The sequence below is a fragment of the Chelonia mydas genome, chromosome 3 (genome assembly GCF_015237465.2).
Source record: "Chelonia mydas isolate rCheMyd1 chromosome 3, rCheMyd1.pri.v2, whole genome shotgun sequence".
In the NCBI taxonomy this organism is placed as follows: domain Eukaryota; kingdom Metazoa; phylum Chordata; order Testudines; family Cheloniidae; genus Chelonia; species Chelonia mydas.
In genome coordinates, this window is record NC_057851.1 from 86,766,872 (window position 1) to 86,784,571 (window position 17,700).

General features: G+C 41.0%; 2 protein-coding genes across 5 annotated transcripts in view; one reads left to right on the plus strand and one right to left on the minus strand.

Moving 5' to 3' along the window:
* The window catches only part of KPNA5 (karyopherin subunit alpha 5), a 26,593-nt gene extending 23,585 nt beyond the window's left edge, over window positions 1-3,008 (plus strand). For 2 of the 3 annotated variants that reach the window (XM_037894678.2, XM_007056764.4), the window contains exon 14: window positions 528-3,008. In XM_037894678.2, coding sequence (XP_037750606.1) covers window positions 528-715 — 188 coding nt within the window. In that variant the 3' untranslated portion in view covers window positions 716-3,008. The remainder of the gene's footprint in view (window positions 1-527) is intronic. The other variant, XR_005224679.2, reaches the window with a different exon arrangement.
* FAM162B (family with sequence similarity 162 member B) overlaps window positions 1-12,067 on the minus strand; it is a 12,414-nt gene extending 347 nt beyond the window's left edge. Inside the window, exons 1-4 of one of the 2 annotated variants that reach the window (XR_006289559.1) lie at window positions 11,633-12,067; window positions 10,100-10,211; window positions 5,900-6,008; window positions 4,944-5,611 (exon numbers count right to left, since the gene is read on the minus strand). Coding sequence is in view for 1 of the 2 variants with exons in the window: in XM_037894685.2 (XP_037750613.1) it covers window positions 5,516-5,611; window positions 5,900-6,008; window positions 10,100-10,211; window positions 11,633-11,789 (474 nt within the window). In the remaining variant the exon portion in view is untranslated. Of the gene's footprint in view, window positions 1-1,713; window positions 5,612-5,899; window positions 6,009-10,099; window positions 10,212-11,632 lie in introns of those variants that run through there. The other variant, XM_037894685.2, reaches the window with a different exon arrangement.
* Window positions 12,068-17,700: the final 5,633 nt, after the last annotated feature.

Consider the following 17,700-nt stretch of genomic DNA (forward strand, 5'->3'; position numbering starts at 1 on the left):
TTTTTTTTATAAATCACCCTGCGTTCGGAATCAATATTGCATACTAATATTTTTTAATTCTGTGTAAGTAGATATTTGAGCCTCCTTCTGTTTTGCTTTGTTCACATTCATTTCATATTGTTTATAAACTGTCAAATTGAACTGAAAGGGCAAAAGAAAAACTAAGTCTGTAAGTACCTGACTGATGCATTCTCTTATCAGGCTGTTGGGAGCATTTGGCATAGAAGAAATGCACCTTGTTTTTAAAATAATAATCCTGGAATATTCAGGGCTAATGTATGTCAGTGATTTTACAGATTGATGCATTCTGGGTTGTTTTTCTCCTATTCTCGAAAGTTCCAATATATTTCATATTAAAAGCTAATTCTTTGATTTATTCATCACACAATTTAAAGTGGTAGTATTCAAAACACATTTATATGTTTAACTCTATTTTCATCCTGGCTTTGTATTTCACCTTTAAATCTTTTGGATCTGTTGGATTTAGAGCATGTCTTTTTGTTTTTGTTTTTTCCTTTTAAATTTAGGACTGGATAAAATTGAATTTCTTCAAAGGCATGAAAACCAAGAGATCTACCAGAAGGCTTTTGAACTTATAGAACATTACTTTGGTGTGGAAGAAGAGGATACCAGTATTGCACCTCAGGTGGATGAGAGTCAGCAGCAATTTGTGTTTCAGCAGCAGGAAGCTCCAATGGAAGGATTTCAGCTATAACTATTAAAGTGAAGACAAGGCAAAAATATAAACATTTGCAGCTTTTCAGGGGTCTCCTCTTCATGGCCAAAGTTAGAGGAGAGGTTTGAATGTGTTTTGCAGAACACAGGTAAAGAAGCAGCCCATGCACTTTTATACTTTTCTGTTAAATACAACTTTTCATTCATTGTTTTTGGTTTGGGTTTTTTTTGTATTTCTGTGCACTTCATATGTTCAGAAACTGTGTGAGTAATCAAGTCTAATATAAAGGGTTATGTGATTTAACAAGAATGGTTAAGTTTGAATAATAACTTCAGTAGGATTTTAGGTAGTTCTGAATTTTTCATGCAATTTCTGCTACTGCAGTAGAGCTGTTGGCAATTGCATTTTGGCAGTAAACTTGACATGCCCAATCTATATCAAATCTACCTCTGAACTGAAGTAAAAAAGTTTGCTTCAGAACTAAAGCATGAAATAAAGATGAGCTTGTCAAAAGCTAAATTTAGAATGTGAAAAATATTTATTGTGAAATGTAGTTTTATGCATTATATTTTGCATAGAGCATAAACCAGTGAAATATATTTGTAAGACATTTAAAAGCATAATGCAGATTTTTGTTTAAATATATAATGTTTAAATACCAGATGTTGCTTTGAATATGTGACAAAAAGCTGTTCTGCATTTTGTGGTTTTCAAGTTGTAATCAGCAGAGAGTTGGTTCATCACGTGATGCTGGCTCCTTATTTCAAGCTGCTAAACAGCATTAAAGATAAGCTACAAATAAAATACTTTTCTATGTAAGCAATTGCTGAAGTTGCCACAGGGATGTTGTGATTGTAAATGAGAGAGGAGGTAATTTGCGCAGTTGTAAATGATAGGGGAGATAGTCACATAAACCATCTCCATATTAAAATGTGGTAACAATATAAAAGTTTGACAAATCTTGCAATACTTGCCTTTCTTGAAACACTACTTATTTAAACAAAGTTTAGACTATATGTATGTATTGTATTTTTAACCAAATATGCTACTGCTTTTTGAATTTTTTTTTTTAAGTCAGATGTCTCCATTTTCTTTATTTTAGACAAGACTGTAGAAATGTGCCCTGTTATAATCCATCTTGCTGCAATTGGGGGAAAAACAATCTCTTCTCCATTTGATTGAAGGAAAAAGGTTTGCTTTGTTGTAAATATTAAGTATATGAACTCCAAAATGAATCTGAAGATGTCTGCTAAATGTTTAATTTCTAAAACACTTAATGTCTGTTTACTACTACTCACTAAAAGAAAGATATCTAAGAATTTGAAACAGTTCTCATGTAGATTTTCAAAGCATACAGAAGATTTTTTTTTTTTAATATTCAAAATGTCTATACCACACTGCTTGATCTCACTTACCAGTAGCCAGTCTGAATTTGGATTAATGAAAATGTATAATTGTGGTTAAATATATTAGTCAAATATTGTGTTGAAATAATAGTGAAAGCTTTGAGCTATGAAACTATTTAAACCATGTACAATAGTTGAAATTGCAACAGTTAAAAGTCACTCTTTCCAGGGTAGTGTGCTTGTCACTAAACAAAATGTTGATACCCTGAGAAATCCAAATTAGAGCATGGTATCATTTATATTCCGTGTTCTGGGTTTAAACTTGTCTATAAAATGTGCAAATACTGTTTTCAGTTAAAATTCATAAATTTTGTTTTACTTTGAGACTATTAAAGCACTATATATTGTGTAGTAGTTTCAAGGTGAGAATTGAAGGAGATTTTATAAGATTAATAGTCAGTGTGACTATTGTATGTATAAGTAGCAAGATGCAATTCAAAAAATGCCTCCTCATTTGAAATTTTCTCCTGGAAATAAAAGGTCTGATGTGAGGAATATAGGAGTGCGGTTACTATAATTCTGTATAATGAAAGATTTAGCAAACACTTTAAACCTAGATTTGTATAGAATACAGCAGGTTTGAATACTGTGCACAATGCTGAGCCAAATTTTTCTTATGTTTGAGACTTGTATTTGTGCCCTTTTTTATGATAGTTCGAGACTTTAGTATACTGGCATTTTTGGCATCATCTCTTCAAAGTTCAGGGTAATTATATTGGAAATTTACAGGATTACCAATTAAATGATGATGATTTTCAGTGTTCTTTTAGTGCAAGCATAATCCTATAAGTATTCAGGTTACAGGGTATTCCACTGTTTCTTGCAAACATTGTTTTGATATTACATAAGCCAGCTGTGCCTGCTTTTATTTTGAGGACCCCATAGATGCTGCATTTATAAGCCTCTCCAGTTAAGCCAAATCTAAATTAAAAAAAAACAAACAAACAACCCCAGCAACCTACTTAAGATTTGTAAATGGAGGAAACGGGGGCAGGTTCAAGTATTATACTTATTTGAGAGGATTACTTCATTTTTTTTTGGACATATTATTGTGTATGTCTGAGTGGTTAAAGTGACTGCACTTTATGTAATATAAATACAAATTCATGCCTCTGGTATATTCAAAGTAGTGCTTTTAGTTTAAATAGGAACTAAAATTGATGGACTTTGGTTACTAAAAGGGACACTAGTTATTTAATCTCAACATTTGGTTAATCCTAAAATTGTTAAATCTGGCATTTCCTATTATGTTGCGCTGTGTGTGTACATCTAAAATCCACCAATCTCACTGGGAACACTATTTTTTTTAAATAGCTATTGTTAATGAATGATCATGGAATAAGAATGTTCTCACAAATTAACAATACCTGTTGTCACAACTGACACTGATTGCATCAGTGATGCTTAGGGAAACAATGACACTGACAGAAAGAAATCAGTTCTGCTCTGTGGAAAGCATTTAGGAGTAGGGGATTGAGCAGGGGCTGTGTTTGCTAAATAGATTTTTTCCATACTGGTTTTATCCAAAAGGCTATTACAAGTTTTGGGGGGTTTGTTTAAATAATAGACACAGTACTAGTGTCCCTTTAGTTATGCAGCTTGTTCCAAAAAACAAGTGTTTTTCAAAATAGCGTACCATTTGCTCTGTTTGAATTTGAATTCTGACAAGTTAATCTATGCAAATATGCCACGTTTAAGTTTCTTAAGCTGTTTGACACTAAATCATAACTAATTTTCTACTGAATTTTATCATAGCACTTTTTTTGTCTTTGAGAACTTTGTTCATACTGCTGTTTAATTTTGTAGTTCTTTAAACACTATTGCTAGCAGCAATCAGAAGAGGAAAACAAAAAATAGTAATAATGTTGGTACAGAAATAACTTGACTGTCGAACAAGTTTGGAAAATGATCTCTATTGGGTCTATGTGTAAAAGATGCACTATCCTTTTTCCTCCATGTAAATTACCTCTGTTGGGTTTTTGTCTTACAAAAATTAAATCATAAGATTGAAGTGAGACTTTTTTTAAAGTGCAAATTGATATGCAGGGTAAAATGCCTGCTGCTTAGCATGAAACTAGTGCAAAAGTTAATTGAAATCTTAAATGAGACATTTTTCATTCTCACTCATGGCATTATGGTTTGATGTAATGTATGAATCTAAAATGCCTATATTGACTTTAAGTAGAGTGATAGTGCATCTTTTAATCCAGACTGGAGGCCCATTATTGTGTATCTATACAAACCAACACACGAAAAGTATGCAATATTATGGAATGTTTCAATTCAGAAAACTATACAAAAACTAATAAAAGCTATTTTACAGTGGTGAGTGTATTCATTAGTATTCTAAAATTAGTCCTGATTCTTAGAAAATAGCAAAATACAATCTCTATACTAAACTAAGAGCTGAATTTAGTAAAAACTGTGGCTGACTTCCATACTATAGAATACTGTGCCATGCTAGAAAAATCAGCCTTATGGAGAGGGGTTAAACAAAATATTGCATGAAGTGACTTTTAAAACTAGCCTTGAAAATATCTCCTCCTTAAGCATCACATGCCTCTGACCATCACCATCCTTTGTTCATTTGTAAAATTAATTTAATGGGAGTTCCCAAGAGTTTTCAGAGGAGAAGTCTGTAGAGACTAAAATGCTGCCTATTGTGTTTTAGTTTGCAAAATAACTAAGTACATTTTAGCAAGACAAAATGGGTGAGGTATAAACTTTAGTGAGACAAGGTGGGTTAGGCAATATATTTTATTGGACCAACTTCTGTTGGTGAGAGAGACAAGCTTTTGAGGTTGGTCCAGTGAAAGAGATTACCTCTCCCACCCTGTCTCTCTAATATCTGGTACTAACACAGGTACAACGTTGAGTGAGTAAACTGGGTCAGTTCAGCCTGGTCTAGTAAACGAGATTCAACAGAGATACTGTAGTGATGCTATTCATTTTTCCAACTACGTAGTCACTGGCTTCCCTAGTATTTAAATGACTTGTGGCTTGCATAATTTTTTTAATATGCTTTAATTTTGTGTCTATAGAAAAATGTCCAGAATCAAGATCTAGCAGGAAGAGATTTCAGGCCAGGGTTGGTGATGTATGTGTTTTCTTTGTGGACAGTTACATATTTTTATCAAATAGAGGCAAAAAAAAATAGAGCCTCTTGAAACTGGAATTATTAGAACTTTCTAAAGATTTGAACTGACCTTGGTCATCTGCTGCAAGGTCTGAAAATATCTCTGTGTAACATAGAAAAAGACACCCTATTCCCTTCCCTCCCAACATTTTTTTGAGTGCAACATTGTTGGGCTCCAATGTGTTGATGTTTTAACATAGCAGTCTGCTAACTAGTTAGACCGTCACTAATTATGCCAAGTAATGTTTTTTGTGGTGTTTGCTCCTACTAGCAAATCCACAGTTTTTAATAGAAATATTATTTAGTCTTAGATTCTGCTGATATTGCAGCCTCTTCACGCCACTTGGCTTTCTTTGCTAGGTTCCAGCTTGTTAGGGACTCATGGTGTTCAGCCTGCAAAAATAAAACATAGGCTTAAGAGTGTGAATCACTAAATTACACTTAAGAAAAACCATCATGGTAGCAGCTGTTTTTCTTATGCTTTATGAATACAGGTTTGTGGAAGGAGTGTTACCTAAAATACATAAATTTGATTTAAATTTTAGTCAGTAGCAACAATTTATATATATATATATATATATATATATATATATATATATATATAATTAAATATAATATAAAAATCTTGTAAATATTGATGGAACTTATGTCCTTGTTAAAAATACATGGCAATATACCCACCCTTCTAGCTGATGCAATCACAGCAAAGCAAGCGATAATTGTGAGTCCAATCATTAGATAACAGGCTTTTACTCGAGCTTTGTTTCTTGCAATGTCCAGCATTTCTGGCCTACAATTAAAATTTCATTGAACAAAATTAGCATGAAACATCAAGAAGTTCATTTAGCACACCACAGATATAACTTTGGTTGATTTTTTTTTTAACAGAAATGAAATTTCCAGCAGCTAATATGTGACCATTGTGGGCTTGGCATGTATTATTGGGCGTTGTCTGTCTATTGACTCTTTTTTGCACTGTAAGACCTAATCCATCTCTAGTTGTAAACAATGCAAGATGGATTTGAGATTCTTGATCTTTCCTAGAACTATTTGCAATGCTTAAGATAAGCAGGGTGTAAACAACATTTAAAGTTATTGGTCAATAGTGATGTGGTGAATTTCAAATACTTCCACATATATGAAAGAACTCTGTTGGAAGGGAACTGACATTGCTTGATGTGAGGAGTTCTCTTGACTATTCCGAAATAGATGTATGTATTAGTTGTAATACCTAAACAGCACTTCAGAAACTGCTTAAAGTTTTGACTGTATCCAATCTACTATAGATCTGGGATTTCACAATATTTCTTATGTTAATAAAACTGATCAGTTTCACACTATCATGGGTTTTAGTCTTGTGCATCACCTGTATATTTTTAAAAGGATAATTTTGGTATTAAATTGGCACAGGCAACATTTACATGCTTTCACAGTTTTGCATGCCTAAAAAAGAGCAGACCATGCTGGCCATGTCAGAGGTAGTGTGATTTGTTGTCTAGAGCATAGTCAGGTCTTTCCTTGAAAGCTATTTGCCACACTTACATTCAAATACAGCTCTTTACCTGCCAAAAAACCCAGTACCCTCTTTCATCCTTATCCTGGCTTTCAACAATCGCACCCACTGCTTCAGATCTCCCCCATCACTTGCTGGTTCTCTCCTTGTTCTCAATGTGTGCATTCCTGATTTTAGCTTTCTCTGATTTCTAGTTCCTGAAGTAATTGGGAACCACTAATGGACCATGAACTAAACACATGCTGGGAAGCAGAAAAACAGAGAATCTCTCCAAACCACACACAAATGATCTCCCAAGCTTGATTTCACCCTTTTGCCTGCTGGATACGAGGCCTGGAAACAGTATTCTAAAGATTACCCTTGCATCTGCAGGATCGGAAATCATAGGGTTAGAAAGGACTGTAAGTGTCATCTAGCCCAGTGGTTCTCAAACTTATTTGATAGCGCCCTCTTCTTTGTCTGTAGTAATTTATGCCACTGCCCTCCCACCTCTTACCACACCCAGCTTTGAAGGCAGAGCAGAGATCAGTTACTGGCCGGGCACCCAGCTCTCAAGGCAATGCCATTGCCAGTTGCACAGAATTAAGGGTGGCAATACCATACCATGCCACACTTACTACTTTGCTGCTGCTTGCCGCGGCGCTGCCTTCAGAACTGGGTGCCCGTCCAGCAGCTGCCACTTTTCTAAAGCTTCTCATGCCCCCTCATCCACCAGAATACATTCCTGCCCCCCCCCCCGTTTGAGAACCTGTGATTTAGTCTAACCCCTTGCCACAATACAGGATTTGCTGTGTCTAAACCATCCAGTTCCGTCTGTTCACTTTTTGCATTAAACGGTCTTAAAATTCAGTTTAGTTTTAATTGGCTCATTTTTTTAAAAAAATACTTCTAAAAGGCATCCCATATGAAAAGACACTTTTTTAAAACTACATCTAATGAGCTTAGACTACAATATTAGACCTTCCCTCCAAAAAATAACAACCCTGTGAAGTGCACAAACACGAGAACCTGACAGCATTACTAGCAGACAAAGCATTTGGTAACAAGCTCTGCCAAAATCTACCTTAACATAGAACATTTTTAAAAGGGTATAGTGAAATTGTGGGGCCTGCAGTGCTTCCCTTCAGCCCATAAAACCTACACCACACACAATGGCAAATCTTACAAGCAACTGAGCTAACCCTCATTTACAGTAATGAGTTGAGGGTGTAATGCACTTTCAAGGGAGCTGTCAGGGCTTGAGGTTTGATCATCAGTGTGAGGATACTGTAGCTGTATTTCATAATGCTAAACACATTAGGTATGAGAGATCAAAACCAGACTAGCGCATAAAACTATTAATCTAGGATCCATTTGAAGCAGCAGAAGCCGAAATATAAATGCATTATTTGTCTTCCTTAATGCCTTAATCATATTTCACAATGCACTAATTGAAGCTGTTCTGAAGCAGAATCCCAGTTCCTACCTGCTTTCTGCCACTGTTTCAAGGAAACAGACCTAATTATGGTTTTCTGTAGTCTTTCATTAAGGACTGTATCCCTCAATCCTTACTCAAGTCAAACTCCTACTGAAATCAGTGGAGATTTGTTTAAGCAAATCTTGAATAAGGACTGCAGGATTTGGTCCTTAATGCCAAATATCTTAGAGGAGCAGATTTTACTCACATGTAACATTTGCTTTGCCATTGCAAAGGGCCATTTTGATAGCTAATCATTTTCATTTTTAATTGCTTTACATTTGAATCTTCCGAAAACACTTATTACATTGCTCTCCTATTTCTCTCTAAAGGATAACTCTCTTGTACTGAAGACTGTGTGTGAATCTTTGGCCCTGCTGAAGTCATGGAAGTTTTGCCATGGACTTCAAGGGGTCAGGATTTCTCAGTAAGGGAGGAAATTCTGACAAGAGTAAGATGAGTAGGGAACAGCCATGGGATTAATATTAGACAAAAGTTGGGGCTATTGTTGCTTGCAGAGATGCTATTGCTTATTTTCTCAGCTGCAGTAGGAATGAAACTAGGGAACAAAGGAAACTTCCTGGAGTCATCCTTGAAACTGTATCTCGATAAAGTTCCATATGTTATATATGGCCAAGCAAGGATGAAGGCGGATGATGAAAAGTACAGGTCTGTGGATGAGTTACATTTTGTGTCTATGAGGCTGAGGAATAAACATTAGTTAATGTTACATGAACTTCACATTTCTATTTACTTGGGGAGGGAAAAGGGAGAAGAATTGTCAGTGACGTGAACTGAGCTGGTGGTGGTTAGAGGGGGAGCAATATTGTGGCATCAAGACTTACTCTCAGGGTATTCGGTATTGTCCTAGAAATAATCTCTTCTGAAGTTGGTTTGGTTTTTTTTGTGTTTTTTTTAAAGCAGGCAGTAAGTATATACTTCTCTCTCTCCTCCCGCCCTCTTTTTCAAATACTTCTTTGCCTTGTAATAAAGTGTATTGAATGGATGATCACTAAATGATGACATCAAACAAGTTAGAAGATATATTTTGTTTATATAGTCCGTAAACAGAAAATACTGTTTACTGATACAGTCTTCCTCTGATTACACATTAGATAAACCAAGCAAATAAACAAGCTGGTCTGTAAATACAACCAAAGCTCAAACCACTACCGCACTTAGGGCCAAATCCTGTCTATCTTGCTCGGGGACGTAGTTCTATTTACTTCTGATGATGAGCACCAGGTCTTGACTCTTAAACTGTAACATGTAAAATCATCTAAAAATGCCTGAAATCCTCAAGGGAAACTTATGGGGGAGGGAGAGATCTGGAAAACTTTTAGCCATTGGTTTATATTTTAGCATTTTGAGTTTTCCAAATTCCAGAGATCATATATTGTTGAAGGTTTAATACCCTTCTCTCATGCTCTGATAATTACACCTAGCCTTGTTTGGATGTACAGTATTAACTCTTTTGATAGTATGTGCTTGGCTTCTCTTGGAAATTCTGTCATGATGGTCATGCTAACAAGCATCTGGCCACAAATAAGGGGCTGCTCAGTGAAGGAGCCAGTTCTGTCTCAAGAATCCACCACAATAGGATACAAGACTCGATCCCTCAGCAGCCACCTGACTCCCAGCAAGTGAGAATACAATGGCAACTTGAGGTGAAAATGGAGCTGGGACCTAATAGTGAGACTAGAAGCCACTGGGTGGGTGGGAGAGAGGAGGCGACATGGAAGCAGAGGAAGAGGGGGCACAGCATCTCATTGTCCCTTATGTCTGTCTTGTAATTTTTCATTGACCTTTCAAATGTAAAACGTTGACAGGTTCAAACTTTTGGATCAGTTTGAAAAGGAGGAACCCTCTTTTCATCCCAGTAAGCCTCAGTAGGAACCAATGATGCACTTACGGGATCCTTGAGGGAATCTCTTCTTCAGTCTTGAAGCGTCCTGTCCACATGAGGATTTTTTTGTCAAAGTTGGAAGGTTTGTAACTACCTGGTACTTTGTACATCTTCTCAGCTGAAAGATGAACCAGAGAAAAGCACCTCATCACTTTGTGCACTGGAGAGGCAATGGGATTGGGGAAGAGTGTCCCTAGCCATGGTCCATCTCTATTACTGGATTCTGGTAAAGACCTTAACCTTTACTCTTGAGTAACCTTCTTTCCTGTGCCTCAGATCACCTATGTTCTCTATGTTTGCAGTGGTGGTGTGGCCAAGAAGGTCCCAAGATACTAGAGAGACAAAATGGGTGAGGTAATATCTTTTACTGTACCAACTTCTGTTGCTGAAAGAGCTTGGAAGACTTCAGTGTAGCTCAAAAGCTTGTCTCTCATATTTTGGGTCACACTTGTGGATCTGGGTAGAAACTGGATCTACCTGGAATCTGCTGATTTTTTTACCCATGTCCCTGAATTGTACCATTAACCTAAAGATCAAGTCTGCCTGCTCCTATTGTATCTCAGAAATCTAAACCCTGCTGCACCATGGCACATGAGTATTGTAAAACTTCACTTGCGCATCTGGCTTCAGTCAATTTTTAACCCCACTCCCAATGCTAAAGCCTCATCAGAGAACAAGTTTAGGTGCTCCCATTCCAACAAAACCATCCAGATGTTAATTCAGCCTGGGTGTATGACACAGCTGCTTGAACCTGGATCTGGTAACTGGATTCTGCAAGACTTTGGCCTCAGTCACCTAAATTCCACAGTTTAACATGAGAACATGTTCAGCTGTTTCTGCTCCATCTTAAAAATCCAGCCCCAGTATTGGCACCTTAAACTAGATATTCAGATTGAGGCTTGGGAGCCACAAGTGGCTCTTTAATGTGTTTCTTGTGTCTTTGCAATTTATTTGAGCATAAGCTTTCCTGAGCTACAGCTCACTGAATGCATCCGATGAAGTGAGCTGTAGCTCAGGAAAGCTTATGCTCAAATAAATGTGTTAGTCTCTAAGGTGCCACAAGTCCTCCTTTTCTTTTTGAGAACTCCATAAATGTTACCCTCAAAATCGAGAACAAATGCTTCTACTACTCCACCAGAAAACGGTAGCCCTATGCCATCTCCTCCTGGGGCAGGTCGGAGGTGGTTTTATGGGGGGACCCGGGGGGCGGGGGAGTAGCCTTGTTCTCTGTGTTAATGGTACAATTTGGGGGCTTGGGTCCAAACCTTGGCTGGATGGAGGCACCTCCAGCGTTTATTCTCTCCTCTCCCCCCCATCACCCCACCCCCGCCTTACTGGCCTGAAGGAGAAGGGAGAGCCGGAGCGCTGCAAACGCCCCGACAGGACACGTCCCAGCGGGGAGCCCCTGGTGCTTGCCAGGGCCCTGGGGTGGGGTGCAGCGGAGCGGGTGCAAGCAGCCTGCCAGCCGGAGAAGAGGGAGGGAGGGAGGGTCTCTGTGAGTCACAGCACAGGGGAGCCCCGGGCTCCCCGTTTACTCACCCGAGCTGATGGCCCCCGGGCTGCGGTTGTGGGCGCTGCTGGAGGAAGCTGCAGTGGCCGCGATCCCACGGGCTGCCGGCCGGAGCAGGGGGGCGTGCAGCTGCCCTTCGGCCAGGAGCCGGCCCAGGCAGACCCGGCTCCTAGCTGCCGCCAGCATGGCGAGGACCGCGCTGCTTGGCTGCCGCCGCCTCCCTCCGAGGCGGCTGAGGCAGGGCAGGCAAAGCGAAGAGGGGACCCCGCACCCCTGCCGTCCCCAGAGCAACCGGTACCAGCTCCAGCCCCTCGCAGCCTCCCTGCGCCCGCCCCCTCCTCCGGGCCGGGGAGCGCCAGCGGCTCTTCCCAGCCTCTGCCCCCACACCGCTCGCTAGCCCAGCTCAGGGCTGCAGCCCCCTCGGGATCTGCCTCCTCCCTCCAGCCCAGCGAACTTCACCAGGCTCCCAGGCACTTGCCTCCCCCTCCACCCCCCGTCCCATAATTCCCCCCTTGGGAAACTGCGAGTCCCAGCTGCTGCAGCTCTGGTCCAACAAGCAAGTGGCTGGTGCTTCCCTCTCCCCCCTTGGGAAATGCCGCTACCACTTCTCTCATCTCCTATGCAGGAAGGAGGGAGGGAGCTGCTTCTCTTCGCTCAGTATGGTGACCCATCTCCATCTGCCTGCCCCCTTGACTGGAAGCCTGACTTCTTACCTGCTACCCCCTCAAACTGCTGCCCCCAGCGAGTCTCTCATTTCTGCTCCGATGAGCTGGATCTGATGGGTGCGAGAAACCAGGGAAGATTTTGCCTCTCGCTGGGCCAGGGCTGAGAGGCCTGATCCAGGCTGGCAAAGTGTGAAGGAGAGAGAAACATCCATCACACTGGTAAAAGTGTGTGGTCAGAAAATACTTCACACCAATGTGGTGGGATAGACCCATTGTAAATTAGCAAACGGGGCGGGGAGGGGAGGAAGGGGGACATAAAGTCAGTGCCTGCATATCAGACTTCCCTCTTGTCAGTCATGAAGTATCATGTAGCTGCCCCAGTGTGCACAGTGCCTGAAAAAATGGAGGCCTGATTCTTGAATGGCGCTGTCAGATGCAACCACAGTTCAGATAATAACAGTGGATCCTGTCCCTGCACATAGTCTCACTGCTGCCATTCTAGGAAAATGCCAACACCAGCACAAATAAAGGGTTTGCCAACATGAGAACTCATCATGTTCCGATACGCAGAAATGACCAACAAGAAAATGTAGATGTTCTGTTTAAAAGGGACTCATAAATCACCTTCTTGCGCCAGCAATTAGTGCCAGTGCAGTGTAAATACCCATCAGTGTGCAAAGCCAACAGCTAATTTTCAGAAGCTTCAGAAAGTATCAGGGCTAAGCTCAATGTTGCTAAATTATGTTTCTAGTCCTTTGCCATGTAAAAATGACCTTGTGACTGAAAGTTAACAGACTGCTGGGACTGAAAACTCGTCACTGATTTTTCCTAAAGATCCTAGATTATTCATTGTACCCCTTCTGCCACCCGTGTCTGGCCTTTGTCACTCTATGAATCCCATGGTCACAGGTCCCTCAGTCACTGGAAGGAACCCCACCAGTTTATGGCTGAGGGAGGTAGTGCCATGCATGCTGTAACTAATAGCAACTTTGCTGCTTCATGCAGCCTCCCAGCAGAATTGATGCAATTCCTTGGGGCATTCCTGGGAGAAAGCGGGGAGCTCTCTATGTCCTGGTAATCCTATTGCCAGGACAGGCCCTTTGGGGCAACAGGCAGCTTGGCATAGTTTAGAGCAGCCCTGAGGCTGTAGGGATCAAAGTGCCTCTTGCCTGCCCCAGGATTGGGGGAACTCAAAGATGGCACAAAGCCACTTTCCTTTTCACCCCTACCCCTCAGTGAGTGCAGCTCTCTAGACTAGAGAATCTAGCCCCTGGTACACCAACGTGTTATAATTCTGGCTGCTTTATGATAGCAACCTTAGGGAACTCTTGAAAACTTCAGGGTGCAGTAAATAGCCTTTTTCTTCACTTTGCTGTTTATAGGGGAATGTAAGGCTTCACATGTCTTTCCTGTGGTATCTTCACCTAATAAAAAGACAAAGAATAGTTTCCACATAGAAAGCAGTATGTTTAGTACTTCCTGCACAGAAAACTGTCTGCTCTATATCATGGATGGGAGGAGGAGTTTTTTGTTTTATTCCCTGGGCATGCACACACTACATTATTTGTGTCCAAACTCACGTACATCCTAAAAGCAGCCCAGTATGCCCAAGTGCCCTTTGCAAAAATGGGAAATGGGTTGAAAATGCAGCTGAGGAAGTGACATGGATTTTGCATTATTTAGTTCCTTGCAGAATTTCCTCATGTAGTTTTCCTCACGATTTGCTGCCGAAGTAAACTATTTCTCTCCATTTTATGGCACACTAACTTTTTCTTCAGATGTGCTGCAAATGGAACAGCATTGCAAGATCCAAGGACCTCCTGGTCAGCCATGATGGTGCATCGCTTCGACTAGGAATTTTGACAGCAAAAGTTTTTGTTTGTTGCTTTTTAAAAAAGCTGCCAGTGGAAGATGCCCAGGGATTTTTTGTACCAGGAATTTCTGTTGCTTTAATCAAATTAATCATATGTTCCACTGCTGTGCATATTTTTCATTCATTTGGCTCCATTTGGGAAGTCCTCTGGCAGCCAGAGCGCAGCGGGAAAGCTGCGCCTGAATGAAACCACCCCCCTGATTCCATCTGCCCCTTGCTCTAGCAAACTTGCATGCTACATCTCTTTCCTCACATTTTTTACGTTAGAATCCAGTGCTGGTAGCAGAAAGAGATGTGGAACAAACCATTTTCATTTTTCAATACAAAGCTGAATCAATATGTCCCATATGCTACTATCACATATATCACTATTTCTAGGATATCACCACTTCTCTCAATGCTCAAAAATGCAAATTCAAATGAAATACTTCTCAGTTTATTCCAGATAAGTACTTTTTCTGCTTTTACGATGCTTGACAGAGCAAAGAGGTATGCTATAATTGCAGGGACCTCAGGCAGTGGTAGTAGGGTTGCCAACTTTCTATTCGCACAAAACCAAACACCCTTGCCTCACCCCGTGCCCCGCCCCTCATCCAAGTCCCTGTCCTGTCCCTTCTCTGAAGCCCCGCCCCCACTCACTCCATTTCCTGCCACCCATCACTCGCTCTCTCCACCCTCACTTGCTCATTTTCTCTAGGCTTGCTCAGGGGGTTGGAGTGTCGGGGCGGTGAGGGCTCCGGCTTGGGGTGCGGGCTCTGGTATGGGGCCAAGGTGAGGGATTTGGGGTACAGGAGGGGGCTCGGGGCTGACGGGTTCAGAGTGAGGGAGGAGGCTCCAGGCTGGGATGTGGGTGTGTGTAGGGGTGTGTGTGAGGGCTCCAGCTGAGGGTGCAGACTTGGGGTGGGGCTGGGGATGAGGGGTTTGGGCTGCAGGAGGGTACTCCGGGCTGGGACCAAGGGGTTCGGAGGGTGAGAGGGGGATCAGGACTAGGGCAGGGGGTTGGGGCAGGGGAAGGGGGCAGGGGAGCAGGTTCCCGGCCCATGGGGTCTGTGGAGCCAGTGCTTGGGGTGGAAGGCAGCCTGCAGAGCCCCCTGGCTGCTCCACGCATAGGAGCTGGAGGCGGGACATGCTACTGCTTCCATGAGCCGCATGGAGCCACGGCAGGCTGGGAGCCTGCCTTATCCCTGCTGCACGGCCGACTGGCCAGATGCCTGGCAACCATAAGTGGTAGTCCAAGTGGTAGCACCTCGCTTTCTTATATTCTTTGCCTGTGGGATGCACCAATTTGGTCTAGCTCAAGCTATTAGGCTCATTTGAGGGGTACCTGTGTGAAATTTAATGGCCTGTGATATACAGGAAGTCAGACTACGTGGTCTAATGGGACCTTCAGTCCTTAAACTCTGTGAAATTATGGAATATCTGTTGTATTTTTAAAAGTTACAATTAACATTTGTAGTACTAATTAATATCCCTACATCAATTGAAACAAATATATGTGGATTTTAGAAGAAATGGGAAAGAAATCACTGCAAACAGCAGCACAACACCAATAATAATGCATCTTAATTTTGCATAAAAAATATTTCTAATACATCAGCAAAGAGGCAGGTCACTTTAACAGTCATTAGGCAGCACTAGAACTTCCTCGGCCAGCACACACACAAAAAATGAAATATTAATGCACCACTAGATGGCAGCAGCACAAAAATTACGTAAAACACGGTTCAGCAAGTAGGATCAATATTGGTGAAATGCATCTGGAATGCTATTATGGGTTAGTGCCTTTAAAACAAATATTGAAGTGCTACCAAACAGTTCACACTAATTTTCTCCGCTGGTGGAGGCTGAGGCAGGCAACTCTCTCCGAGTCTTATAAATCTAAATATAGGCATAATCTTAACTGTTTCTGAAATCAAATGTTTAAGAGCCACACACTGTGGCCCTGACAATTGCTGGAAAACAGGGGCACTAAAGAAAAGTAAAGTAAAGAACTATCAGCAACCCCATAAAGTATAACCATAATTAAATAGCCTCTACGATGCAGATTGCAGTATGTCACCCCACTTCCCAGAGTATCTCCCTCCCTCAAAAGCTCCCTTCAAAATATGTACTTGGTAGCATGCCCGGAAGGTCAACAGGTTTGGGCTGTTTCAGACTAAGATGCGGGAGGTTGGCTCCCCCTGACTAAGAAAGCTCTAGATGGTTCAAGTAGGCCCAGGCTGGACAAAATTGAATTCCTCATGCTGAGACACTCATCTGTTGGAAGGATGTTGCAGTGGTTAGGGCACTAGCCTAGGAAATCCAAGTCTGTTCCCTGTTTTGCCACAGACTTCCTGGGTGATTTATGACAAGTCACTTAAGTCAAGATCCTCAAAGGTATTCAGAGCCTAAATGCCTTTGAGGATCTAGACCTTTGTGTCTGAGTTTCTTATCTGTCAAATGGGGATAATAGTACTTTCCTACCTCACAGAGGTATTGTCAGGATAAAAATATCAAAGATTATGAAGTTCTCATATCCTGCAGTAATGGGGGCCACAGAAACAACAAAAATCCACTCTGAATGGAGCTTTTCTATGAGTTTTCCAGGTTAATAACATTATTTGAACCTTGTGTCTGAAATGCTGACTGGAGTAGGTATTAGGATCTTCAGCAAAATGGACAGCTCCCAAGGTACAATTTTTCTTGTATTGTCCTGTTGACATAACAGTGCAGTGTTTTGAATGATCATGTCATAGTTCTTGAGTACTTGCCCTCCCCTATCCTACATGTCAACATGAACAGCTGTTTTTGCATCCATCTATAGTTAAGGGAAAGAGACATGAAATGCCTTAATATCTGAGTCAATTTTATTTCCCAGTTAGAGTTTAGTCAGATAGCATGTAACTTGTGCAATATACATTATGTATATTTGAAGGGGTTTTTGTTTGTTTTTTATTCCCCCCCCCCCGAGATCTTGTGTGATTATATATGATTCCAAATGGCAGTTATTTCATGGTTTGTGCTTATTATAATAAGCTAAGAGAGTTTTTGTCATTTAATTACTTGCCTTAAATTAGCTGTTATTTCATTCCCCTAACAGAACAACGTCCCGCTAACTTCAAGCAATGAAAATTCCATGCTGGAGCTTTCTGTGGTCATTATAATGTTTAAGGGGTGGGGGCAGGGGTGTATATGTGTGTAACTCCTGCTGCTGTTACAAGTTCATGTTTTTAAAAGCATCCCAAAACATCAGCTCTCATTGTGACAATGAATGGCAGGGTCCTTCCACACTAAGAGAGTGGAGGTTGTTTCAAAATAAACAGCACAATCTGTTCAGTACCACACAACTGGACACACAGACAACAACTCCATAGTTAAGGTTGTGCTGAGGACCTGGACTTGATTTAGGAATAAATTCCCTGTTTTTCACACTTTCGTGGTGGAAATGCACCTCCAGAACTGACACACTAAGTCTTCCTAGGACAACTGAATGTTCTGTAGGTTTTTTGTTTGTTTGTTTGTTTGTTTGTTTCTGGGATCCAGGTGGTGCCTCCCTTCCCTCCCCAACCACATGGCCTTG